The following is a 13,166-nucleotide window of genomic DNA, read 5'->3' as shown; positions in this document are numbered from 1 at the left end:
TTCATATTTGCTGTACATATCGAATAACTCAATGTAAATAAGAGCCAGGTTCTAATTCGGTGGGGAAAACAAGTCCGAGTCGCATTTATTCCTCGTCCCGTCAACTTTCTGCAGAAAGATAGGCATTTTTGAAGCGGAATCACGCAAGTTATTTTCAATTTGTGTCATTAGAAGTATCAGAGTGGGCCTGCAGCTCCTTCAACTTCTCCCTTCCTACCCACTGTCATCGCCATCTTTTTGGCAGATATGTAGGAACGTTGCAACTAGGTTGAGCTGAAATCGTGCAAAGGTTTTTGTTTTGTACTGTTTAAGAGCCAAAGCGTGTCAGAGGTCCTTGCCACACCCTCGCCCCACCCATCACCAAACTTTTTAGCAGGAAATATAAGTGTAACCTGATTTTCAGGCTTTGGACCAAAGTAACTTAGAAATAGCTTGTGTAAATGGTATATTTTAAAAGTAATATTATTGATTGGGTATCTTTAAATTGAGATGGATTTTAAGTAGAAACAGCGTATTTTGAGACGTTTTTACTGAGGGTACCATCATTTTTCTTGAAGAATAAATTCGTCTGAACTGACCATTTTAATTTTGACAGAAAAATTGGATCTTTCTGCACTAGTCAAATTAAGAAAAAAATGGCAAGTTGTTTTTAGAAAGGTCGTAATTCTGAAGTAAGCTCAAGAAAACGTTCCTACTTATTCAGCAAAATTCGAACTCTTTTTGTTTTTTTTTGTTTTAGGCCCCACAAAAAAAACTGGGAGATGACTTTCCCCTTTTTTTTAAATCTTTTCGAAAGAGTCTAGCCCGATGCATAGTATTATAGAGCCACAGTGCTTTTGTTTTATTTTTAATAAAATAAAATAAATCCTCACGAAGAAAACAATTTTTGCCTTATTTTGGGGGAAGTAAAACATCTTTTTTCATAATACTTTTGTAAAGGGCCCTTTTTTAATTGAATGAATTTGGGCTCCAAAAGAAGTTTGAATTTTTTACGTTTCATAGACAGTTTTTCTTGTAATGACTTCGCAATAATGAATTTTGTTTCTGTGTTGTTGTTGTTTTTTTTTAAGGATTGTATGTTTTTTTAATTCTGACAAGTCTTTCTCATATACATTTCTTTTCAGTGATAAATCAAATCTCAAAGCGTAAACATTTTATGTATTTCTATAGGCATTTAACCATAATTTTTTGCCTAGAGGGTGGATAAGTTTTCAATAAAAGGAAACTTCTATTTTTACGGATCTATGATGGAGACATCAGAACATTCAGCTGAAAATAACAAAATTTTATAGTCATTTATAGATCTAAATAGCAAGTCTTCAAGCTTTCCGATAATATTTAGTTGAGATACTCTAACAGAAACTGCTTTGTGACTTGTGAGGGAGGGGGAGGGGTAGAAAATTAAGCTACCCTTCGTTTGCGCGTTCGTATATAACCCTATGCTCGTGTATACTATAAATATATTCCTAGTCTTTTTTGTAGTTAATTAAAAAAAAAACTTTCAACAAAAGAATTTTTCAATTCCTGTCATCATTCATTTTTCTATTCACTCATTCTGATGTTCAGAATCAAAACATAGTAGGCTTATATGTTTTTTTTTTCAATTACCTGATTCCAAAAAAAGGTTTTATTGCCCGTGTTGAACTGGCATTGATTATGAAGCCCAGTACCGTTAAATTGCACTTCCTAAAAGTTTTTTTTTGTGTGTGTGTGTGTGTTTAATGTGTATTGATTTTAGGCGGTTAAAGAGACCCTCCAGCTCTGGTTTTTGCTTCCTTATTCGGTCCACGGAAAAACATAAACACAAACCTCACGAGCGAGTTGCCCTCTTCTCTCTTCCGTTGAGGTCTTTGCCCTGCTGTTCAGAAACCTCTTTGATAAAATATGGTATTGAAAGTTAAACGATTGCAGCTTTTATATAAGAATCAAATTCTTTTGCTACCTCTGAAAAATGGGATAAAGTTTTGAGACTGTTCATATAATCTTGTCCAATCAATTGGAAAGTCTAAGGGGGATTTATTTCTCCAGGTGAAATCTATTCAACTACTCTTGATAACCAATAATGTTTATATGAAATATTTAATTTTCAAAAAAATAGTAATGAAATCATTATCAATCTATGTGATCAATACTTATTATATCCTTTGGAATAGTGGGGATCTTGTCTTGCAACTTGTACTTCTTGACCATCAACTTTGTATGCATAGGAAGAGTCGATGGCGTTAGGCCCTCTGCTTGTAGATTCATATCTATAAAATAAAGATTTCAAAAATTATTACTTTTATTGCAATCAATTTAGGGTAGGGGTAAGACTTCATTCCTGTCCCAAAGTGTAACAAAAAATAAGTGAATTTGATGGATAATTTAAGAAAATATTAGAAAAATTGCAAAATTTTTGGATTTTTTTAGGTCGAAGGGGTTTGGGTCTGACAGGCTTTTTTTTTTTTTTTTTTTTTTTTTTTTTTTTTTTAATTTTTTTGAATCCCACCTCCTCTCCTCTCAGTGGCACTAACATTAAAAAAAAACTACTTTTAAACATTACAAATGATCTAAATGCCTCCTACACTCTACATTTTACTAAAATTAGCAGCCAAAGAGTGGTCTTCGCATTATTGGTCTGACAGGCATTGAGTTGAAAAATTATTGGTATCATACATGCACACAGAAAATTATCCCGTCCGGTTATATTTGAGGGAGGGGAAAAATATACGAATAATTTACAGAATCGAAGTTATAGGTCAAACCATGAAAACCTGAAAATCTTTTAGGGGGAAGGGGACCGGTCGGTAGCAAGAGTTCACATAGGAAGAGTTGATCGAGTTAAGATCTATTCAAAACGTGATTTTACTAATAGAGATAGAGATTTAGCTAGCGCTAATTGCAGCCAATAAGAATTTTTCAACCAATCAGAAAATTCCATGAAGAACTTGATTGGCTCGAATTAATGCTAGCTATATATCGGTATTAGTAAACTTCACTGTGAATGGGCCTTTAGTTCCTTTACTACATGTGTAGAATAAAGGTTTTAAATTAGCTCATTGCATTCCAAGCTGACTCGTTTGGAAATCATTCGATCCAATTATTTTGGGCAATATTTATTGTTCAGTACATCAAGGAGTCGACTACTCTGGACCCGCCGCCAATACTGGAGCACCACTTGTTCGGTCACCCCTTGTCTCTTCACACCATGCGTGGTACACTTTGGGCCATGCTTGTTGCACTTTCAATACTTCTGATGCCACATGTACAGGTGACACGCACCAACGGGTGTACATGATTCTGGAAAATGGTCGGCTCCTCCTCACACTGCATACTTTTTAAACACGGATAGAATTACTCAAATTTCTTCGCTTCATTTCGTGCTTAGACGGGCACTTCCTTGTTATCTTAATAATCGGTGCGTGAAACTGCTATTTGTGTACCCATTAAACGAACTAATTACTAATCCTTTATTTTTGCGGTTTTCCCTACGGTTTTTTCTTAAAATTTTATTTCCTTAATCTGACTTGGAATTTTCAAAATTCATTACCATACTGAATTATCGCTTTTATTTAAATATTATACGATGAGTAAAAGTTATAACCTATTCCTCCCCCCCCCTGAAAAAAATCGTGGTTCCGCCTTTAATGCTGAGTTACTATTTGTTTTTTTTGTTTTTTTGTTGGTTCAATTTGATTCCATAAACTTTGTCTCTATTTTCTAATTGTCCCCCCTCCTCCTGTCATGGCGAAGTTCTAATAGAAATTGGAAGTTTTGATAGAAAACATATTGTAGACAAGTTGAAATGTTGGAAAATTCACAGCCATACGTAAAGATTGGAATTTTATTTAACTATAGTTAGTTCGGTACTTGTTGTTCTCATACTGATTTGTAACTAAAGCATATAACCTTGAAATTTGTTTCAGTATAGATTTCATGTACAAGTGTTAACCTCTTTCGGAACTATACTGCTTGACGGATCTTATAGAATCTCTCTAGTTTTTCGTGATAGCGACAAATATGTGCAGTAGCCAGGGCCGTATCCAGGATTTTTGTTCAGGGGGGGTTTTACCAATTTTTGACTTTTTGGGGGGGGGGGGGGTTTACTAATTTTTGACTCAGTTTTGGACTAATTTTACTGATTTTTACCTAGGTTTTACTAATTTTCGACTTATTTTCGAGTCGGTCAAAAAATTTCGGGGGGGGGGGGGTGCAAACCGGGTAGCCCCCCCCTGGATACGGCCATGGCAGTTGCTATAATAACCAAAATATAATTATAATTCCGACCTAGTTATACTACTTATGCAATCAAATATGACTATACTAATTAACGGAACAATTTTTTCTTATCCAAAAGTTTATCATATAATCTATGTAGATAACTTGTTCTTCAGCATGCAGTCTATGGCAGCGTAGAGCTTGGTTATATTGTGCCAGTTGCTGCTCCCAAAATGGTGCCGCTTTAAGTTATATTAACTTTATAGATGGTTGAAATATATATAGTCTTCACAGACAATAGCCAACCCCTCTAGCCTTTTCACCGCACATGCACAAGGTATTGGCACGTTTCTTCCTTATGGCTAGCTGGGTGTGTGTCAACTATGGACTGAATAAATAAAATTTTGTTGTTTTTTTTTGTCAGAAGCGTGGCTCAAATTTTAAAATCGTCATTTTCTCGGCACTTAATGCAAAGTTAGAACTATCAGTCAGAGATGTACGCAGAGGGAGGGCCTTGGGGCCCACCCCTTCCCCCCCCAAATTCTACATTTTCTTGAATTTTTGCTCACTTTAAAAAAAACTACAAAACAGTTATTTTTTTAATTTCGAACTCCACCCCTCCCCCCCCCCCCCGAAAATTTGTATTTTATCCCCCTCCCGAAAAACCTTCATCTCTACGTGTCTGCTATCAGTTGCACCATTGGCTTGTTGGGGATGCAGTAGTGCCATGACAGCACTATGGTAAGGTTAAATAACTTGTGTGTTTCAAAACCCGCAGATGGATCTGACAAAACAAAGAATGCATACCATAAGTTTACTTTTTTCTTTCACATGTCCGCAGACATGTGTTGCACAACGGACGTAATAAAAGGGTGGTGGTATGGTCTGTGGACAAAGAAGTAATTTCAAACGTGTACAAAGTTGATGCCTTCTATCTTAAAGGGGTGAAACAACAACTAGCCAAAAATTGGTCTTTTTCTTACCATTTGATATAAAGTTATATTAGTGAGTTAAACCATTTGCTAGTTGGGTCTACCCATATGGGTATACCCATACGGTGATGCATAAAGGGTAAATAGAATTGGTATCATTTGATCACTTACCTATAGGCATAAATTTCTTCTCCACCATATTTGTCTCCACCGTATCCGCTGCCGTATTTTGGATGTTTGGCCGCAGCACCGAAAGGTGGGAGAGGTGGAACTTGTCCCCCGTAGCTGGGCTTGTAGCTGGGTTCATTATAAGATGGCTTGGGATATGCTGGTTGATAAGCTGGCTGGGAGTATGATGGTTGGTGGTATGATGGCCGATGCTGGGGTTTTGAATAGGAAGGTTTATAGCTGGGTTTGTTATTGTACTGAGCAGCTATGCAGCTGACAAAAATAGCGGCAAGAATGATAAACTGAAAGGGATACAGTAATATAAGGCATCTAAATAAGGTTGAAAACCATTTGGAGTAAGTTGAGTTTCAGTTGAAATTTTTGTAGGTTTATCTTGGATTAGAATTACGTGTTTTTGTGTTTGATATTAAATGCTGTCACTTTTTGATTGGTGCCTTGATCGTTTTGTCACTGCCCTTGTGGGCTTTTGCACAATTACACCAGTTCGCATACATAGTGAAAATGAGCATTTGATGTTGGACTTTAAAAACAATAATATGATCTACGCAATATGACATTTCATATTTTTTATCAAATTGTTACTGCTGAAGATCTCTTTTTTTAACACAAGGCTAGTTTATGAGAGTTCAGCAGCAACTGGTTTTTACAACTCTCATTAAACTATTCACTAAAATCACAAATAGGTCGAACGCGGAGTCCGATACGCCGCTTCGGTTTGTCTTTATAGGGGGGACAAGATGCAGTAACAGGGTTGCCACCTTTAGCACGAATTTGCTATTTTAGCACTGTTTTATGATGTGTAGCACTGTATCTCGTGCTCAGGGTTTCTAAAATAGTGTTAAAATAGCACTCTTGTGCTATTATAGCACTATTACAGTTAATTTTTTGACTGTAGCACCAAAAATCGCTGTGTAGCACACAAATTAGGGCATTTGTAGCACTTAAGGAACTGACCGCGGTGGCAACCCTGGCCAGTAACCTTTTTCCGGTGTTGAGGGCTCGGCATACGTAGCTGATTTCGGGAACCGATTTCAGCATCAGTGGACAAACAATAGCGGTAAGAAAAATTTGTTGAAAGAAAAATTTATTGCGCGAGATTTTCAAAATCATGGACACAAATAGTCAACCGGAGTGTATTAATAGTTGCTTGATTGATCTCAGCTTAGTTCTCAGTTTAATTCTCAGCTCAGTAGCGGGGTCTTTCACCACAGACATCTCTGTGTGACTGATGATCATGATGAAAATCGGCGCTGATTTTGTAAATCGGTGCCGAAAACTAGGGCACTTTTCAAGCTCAAATCGATGCCGATTTCTTTTAAAATCGGTGCTGATTTGCAAATCAGTTCCCGAAATCAGCTACGTATGTCCAGCCCTTTAGGGGTAAGACTGTGGAAAACCCTATATTGTCACAGTTTTAAAAAATCACTTTTCGCTACTTTTTTATTCGTAAGGGAGGTGTGGCTCTCCTTCATATAATTTCAAGCAGTAAGCGCCCCCACAATAAAAACAGCTTAATTTTACTATTCGTATTTGAAAATGTATTTTGTAACAATTATTGAGGAAAAGTAACCTAACTAAATAAAATTCATGTCTCTTACCTTAACCATTTTGTGAGGATTTAGATGTATTCCAAGAGCGGAAGAAAAGTAACTGATACTTTTGTGTGGAATTCTGAGGCTATATATACAGCGTGTCATGTAACCTTGAGTGGGTCTTGGTTCCAATCGCGGTCAATCGTGAAGGCTTACTTGTGCCAACATAACCAACTCAAACTTATGTCTAATTGATAGGAGCTAATGGTTCGTGACTAAAAGTACATTATATTACATTTCTTAATGGTAACTCTTACGCCCATTTTTACTGTCTGTTGCTTATCAGATAATAAAATATAAAGTTTGTAAGTTCATATTTATTTAGACAATAGAAACTATAGTTTTGAATTTAATGATATAAGGTTGGGTAGGGTTCCGAGAACATTGACAGGATAAGGGGAAAGTATGAACTCAGGACATTATCCCTTTCAGCAATACTTTTCTAAACATAAAGATTATGCTATATTACACTTCTGAATGCTGGTTCTGAATGCCCGCATTTTTATTCTCTAACAGTTTTAATCTAGCTATATGAAATTGGGCAGAATCATCGAAAACATTGGCAGGATAAGGGGCTGTGTGATTTTTCGACCCCCTCCCTCCCAACAACACTTTTATGAATGCAAAACTGATGCTGTTTCATTTATTAATATGGTTTTTACTCCCCCTATTTCTATTGTCTAATATTTTTTAATGCAGTTGTATAAATTTGGGTGGGGTCGCTGGAAAACTTGGCATGACAAGGGGTATTGATGATTGCTTGACCCCCCCCCCCCCCTCCTCCTTCCAGCAATATTTTGTGAATATGAAGATTATGCTATATTGCATTCCTTACTGCTGGTTCTTTCCTCTAATTGTATTGTCTGATAGTTTTTAATCAAACAGTTCGTGGTAACCAACTGTAAGTAAGGAGCGACCCGGCTCAATAGTAACTGAAACTCTAAAAAAACGAATTCTGATACCAATAGATACATGAAAAGAATCAGATTTTTATGCTGATTTCAAATGTATAAGTTTCATCAAGTTTAGTCTTACCCATCGAATGTTACGAGCCTTAGAAAATTTACCTTATTTTCGAAAAAAGGGGAAACAACTCCTAAAAGTCATATAACTCTTAATGAAAATCACGCCATCAGATTCAGCGTATCAGAGAAACCCTGAAAGATCACGATTGCTTTTTTTTTTTTTTCAGGGGACATAGTATCGATGCAGCAGTCCTAGTATATCTTGAAAGGGCTCATTCGAATGGAAATTAAAAGTTCTAGTGCCCTTTTTAAGTGACCAAAAAAATTGGAGGGCAACTTGGCCCCTCCAATTACGTGGATTATGTGGGAGGATGTTTCCATAGAGGATGTTTCATTGGGGGAAGGATCTTTTCTATGAAGGGGGAGCCGGATTTCCCAGCATTATTTAAAAAACGATCAGAAATTAAATAAAAAAAATGTTTTCTCCTCTGAAAGTGAGGAGCAACATCACAACTTAAAACGAACAGAAATTATTACGTATATGAGGGGGTTCATCCCCTAGTCAATACCTCTCTCTTTACGCTAAAGTTTTAATTATTCATGTACGGTGAGCCCAAATCAAAGCTGCATTACTTCAAAAACGTTCAGAAATTAAATAAATAAAACAAGTTTTTTTAACTAAAAGTAAGGAGCGACATTAAAACTTAAAACGAGGAGAAATTACTCCGTATATGAAAGGGGCTGTCTCCTCCTCAACGCCTCGCTCTTTACGCTAAAGTTAGACTCTTTCTCACAGCTCTGTTTTTTTTAAAAAATAAAAAACTTTTGTGTAAAGGGCGAGGCGTTAAGGAGAGGACAGCCCCTTTCATATACGGAATAATTTCTGTTCGGTTTAAGTTTTAAATGTCGCTCCTTACTTTCAGTTAAAAAAACTGTTTTTTTTTATTTAATTTATAATAAGAGGCTGGACAGAGTCGCCAAAAACATTGTCAGGATAAGGGGTAGGTACGATTTCCAGACCATTACTTTTTTTTAAGATTTTTCCATTGGCTGTTTCAAAACTATGAAGTTTTAGGGCAGTATTACATTTCGTCAGTGCTGCCACATTGATTTGTAAAAACAGATAAGAAAACTAATCGGCTAAAGCTGACAAAGGTTTTTCCGTAAAAATTCAAACATTTACAATCTGTTGAGTTCCAAAAACAACTAACTTCAAAGGAAAGATACGCTTTAAGCTGTTTGGTATTATATGTTTTTAGCGTTTTTTTTCCTTTTTGCTGATTTTTCAACCGTGTTTCTATCTCTTTTTTTACATTTGGCATCTGGCTCTACCAAAAAATAGCAATAACTTTATATGGAGGTTTTTTTCATTAAAGAATTGAATTGACGATTTTTTTTTAATTTTTTTTTTTTTTTTTTTGCAGATATATATGGCTTTATGCGTTTCCACTGAATCAGTTCTAACAATCAGATTTTATTTTTCTGTCCTTGAATAACCGATAATTTTTTGGTGCAAAGGTGCGAATCTAGGGGGCAAGGGGGCATGTCCTCCCCCAGAAATTTGAAGATTGAAATACTTATTTGGACAGAGGGACAAGAAATATCAGTAGGGGAGTCCAAGTTTTCCTGATTCCCCCCCCCCCCCCCAAAAAAAATCCGTGTCCGCTCCCGGCAGAGGAGACAAAAACCTATCTGATCTCTCCCTCTGTACTTTTTAGATGCTTATACCCCTCTGGAATAGAATTCATAGGATTTTTCAAAAATTTTGCTGAGCCTAAGCGTTCTGCAGGACCCAGACTAAAAAATGATCTACAAAATATTTTTAGAAATAATTACTTCTTTTTATAACTACTTCCTAGACACTTGTAGCAATAGCCTCTTCACCTTTAGCCAATTATTAAAGCCAATCAATACGTGTAATAGAATGGTGTCTAAACTGCGTTTTAAAGTAGGTAAGTGTGATTAAATGTTTTTAAGTCACGCATATTACTATGTTCCTGAGCTTAAGGATTTTTATTTGTTTTATCGCTACTTAATTGTGCATAGATTCTAAGTCCTGTGGCAGTTCATAGTTAAATCGTATAGGTTTAATAAGGACAAAATGAGGAGGTCAGCTCCTCCTCAACATAAAATTCGATGTCTTCCTCCTTTCCTCCTTCGTCATCACAAGTTTTTAGCAATATCCCCAGAGCGTTTCTTAAGATATTGTAGATAGAGTATTTTGACAATTTGGATATGCACGCTATCTTTCCATTTAACGTCGCCCCCAAGAAATAATTCAACTTACACTCTCCCTCCCCCCTCAACACTCCCTGAATGCGCATAGATTTTAAGTCTTATTAAGGATTAAGCCATGAAATTGTTTATAGCGCGATTTTAAGCCCTTAACTTGATAAAAGCTATCAATACTTTTACTAGGATGGTGTCTAAACTGCGTTTAAAAGTTGGAAGCGTGATCAAATATTTTTGAATCAAGTTCATTGCTATGTTTCAGAGCATAAGATTTTTATCTTTGTTTAATGTAGTTAAAATGGATTAATTACAGGCCTTTTATAGGTCTGAAACTTATAGAGAATATGGGTATTCATTTGATCGGTCCTATTTGAAAATGCCTAGTTATCTTTGTCTTTTATTTTTACTTCACTTATATTTTCTCTTGTATGATAATTGTATGGTATGGTAATATTCTCTTGTATAGAGTGCTATATTATTTGATTTTCTGTTTGTTTATATCTAAACTCAATAGTTTATTAATATCTACTTGACCTGCCCTCGGCTACTCTATGGATACTGTTTTTTTCTTTTGGCTATTGTTTCCCTGATTGCATACACATTGGCTCTAGACAAGAGCGGATCCAAAGGGAGGGGAAAGAAGCACCTGCGGCCCCTCGCACTCCCAGAATGTTAAAAGTTTCACTACCTATAGAGACGGAAATACAAAAAATACTAATCTGGGGATACAAGGTTCATTGTTGTACCCCTCCTAACCCCCCCCCCCCCACCCCAAATATACGTATATATAAATTCTTTATTCGACCGTGGGTCCAGAAGCCATAGAAGGGGTAATTTTGGGAATTTATTGGGTAGTTAAACCCCTATATTATCAACTAACAGCCTGTTCCACAAACTCTAGGCGTTTTTGAGAAGATGCTAATGCTGGAACAGAAAATGGAATATTCCCGTGATATTAAGCAAAAACTAAATGGATTGTTTCTTGTTCTTAAGACTACTGTATTAATTGTATTAATTATTTTGTATTAATTATAATTTATTAATTATTAATTGTATTAATTATAAATATTTTTCTTAGCACAATTTCTTATAAATTTGGTAATTAATTAAGGTTATGTTTCCTATATAATGTTTGGATATTTATGTTTGTGAAGTCCTATTGTTTTAACGCTTCTACATAAGACGAAAATTTTGCTATTTTTCGGCAGCTAATATTCACTTTCATGTGTCTACCGAGCTACGCCTCAGAAATTTGTTTGATATTTTTTAACGTTGATATGTACGTGAAAAAAAAATGTAAAATTGGAATTTTTTTTTTAAGCAACTTTAGATCACTCTCTAAGAAACATTCTTACATCAAATTTATTTTTGAATTAACTGTGGATGCTTAGTCAATAGACTTATTCGTAGTTAGAGTACCACAAGAAAATTATCTTGTTGTAAGAATGCGGAGGGGGGGTGCGGGGCGGGGGGAGTACTGCAATAAGTTTTATTTTTGCGAGGGGAGGATTCCAAGGGGAGTGTTTCTCATTGTCCTCCTTTGATACATTTTCAAATAGTTTCTTGTTTCTGGGGGATAGGGGGCATCGTCCCCTTGTCTCTTCTCTGGTTGTCCTCATGACTCATGGTATTAGAAAATAAAGCTGAAAGGAAACAGTAACAATGTATAGCGCCCCTAGGCCCGGGCCCAGGGGCGCAATAAATTATCACCAAATGATTTTTTTTTTCTTAACAAAAACTGGACCAATGTTATTTATCGTCAGAGTACCAGGTGAACTCCGCTGCCATGCAGCGTATTCACAGAAAATGATTTTAAAGCAACGCAGGAATTCTGTGGCCATTTATTAACTGTCAGATTTCTCCCAAGAATGGCAGCAGAGAGTTTGGTATCGCCTCTCTCTTTCATTGCTTTTGGCTCGTCAATTGTGTTCCGTTCAGTGCTTCCTCTATCCCCGAATTTCTGGGGATTTTCCTGAAGATCTCGCAAAAACGGAGCGGCAAAGACGCTTGGGCTTAGGAGCGTTAAATCTTTAAATCCGGCCCTGATTGTTGCCATACCTTCTTTTTTCAGCTTTCAATTTATTTTTCTCGCAACTTTTTACAATTTGTTGTGTTTCCAAATATTTCAGACAAGATAAAGATCTAAAATTTCAGCTTGAAAAATGCCTTTTTTTATGTTTTAATTGCAGAAGATTGGAAAAATAACTGCCTCTTCTCTTGATTTTGAAAATTCCTTTTTTTTGCATATCTTTATTAAATATCTGCTATAACAAATCCTTGTCCCACTGCATTTCTGTGAATTGGCTCCCCTTGTGTCTGGGGCGTAATTTTCTGTAGGGCAGGGGAAAACTGTCCCCCAGACTTCAGTTTACCCCTCCCCCCAAGCTGAAATTTATTGTCTTCATAAATCTTGTCAAAACTAAGATAGGCCTATATAATTCAAACACCCACAGAAACGGATCAGTTTTCTTTAGTATTACTATATGGCTCATTTTTCATTTCTCACTTGGTCATTTTCACTTGACTTGGAAAAATCAACTCCTACTTGCCCCCCCCCAGAATTTTGACGAAATTACGGCCCTGCCTTGTATGTGCCAATTTTATTGCGCTCTGAAAAGTCAATAATCTAGACTCTTTTATATGGATTATTGAAGTGTGACGGAAGTGTTTTGCTTCGATTATTACTCTTATTTGTAATAACACAACAGCAATTAGGTTTCTTTACGCCTCAATAATCACTGGATATAGTGATTATAAAAAAGATAAGGTTTTTGTAGGTTTGGACTGCTCGGCTGTGATAATTAAAAGGGTGACATATGCCATTTTGGTCGAAAATGAGTTATGTGTGTGTCATGGGTAAACCCAGCACGAGGAATCGAATGGTGAAGTCAGAATTCTCCTATCTTCTACCGTTGCGAAGAGAAAAAAGAGACATGCGCCACTTTTGGACGTGGAGCGCAGCTGGGCCAAAAAGGAGATACGTGCAGAGCACGTGTCTCCTTTTCGGCTGTAATAATTAAAAGGGCGACCTATGCCATTTTGGTCAAAAATAAGGTATG

At 36.3% G+C, this 13,166-nt stretch overlaps 2 protein-coding genes across 3 annotated transcripts in view; one reads left to right on the top strand and one right to left on the bottom strand.

The window, feature by feature from the left end:
- The window catches only part of isoQC (iso Glutaminyl cyclase), an 85,937-nt gene that overhangs the window by 52,063 nt on the left and 20,708 nt on the right, over positions 1–13,166 (top strand). The window lies entirely within an intron of this gene.
- Positions 2,066–7,042, bottom strand: LOC148951619 (uncharacterized). Its single transcript, XM_089091221.1, has 3 exons — positions 6,917–7,042; positions 5,301–5,599; positions 2,066–2,249 (listed from the first exon to the last, which is right to left on the bottom strand). Exons 1-3 carry the CDS (start codon positions 7,013–7,015, stop codon positions 2,126–2,128), a joined length of 522 nt encoding a protein of 173 aa, XP_088947347.1. The 5' UTR covers positions 7,016–7,042; the 3' UTR covers positions 2,066–2,125.

Source organism: Artemia sp. Qi Xiang Cuo, chromosome 6, assembly GCF_049724085.1.
Source record: "Artemia sp. Qi Xiang Cuo chromosome 6, ASM4972408v1, whole genome shotgun sequence".
In the NCBI taxonomy this organism is placed as follows: domain Eukaryota; kingdom Metazoa; phylum Arthropoda; class Branchiopoda; order Anostraca; family Artemiidae; genus Artemia; species Artemia sp. Qi Xiang Cuo.
This window is presented reverse-complemented; position numbering and strand designations above follow the sequence as displayed.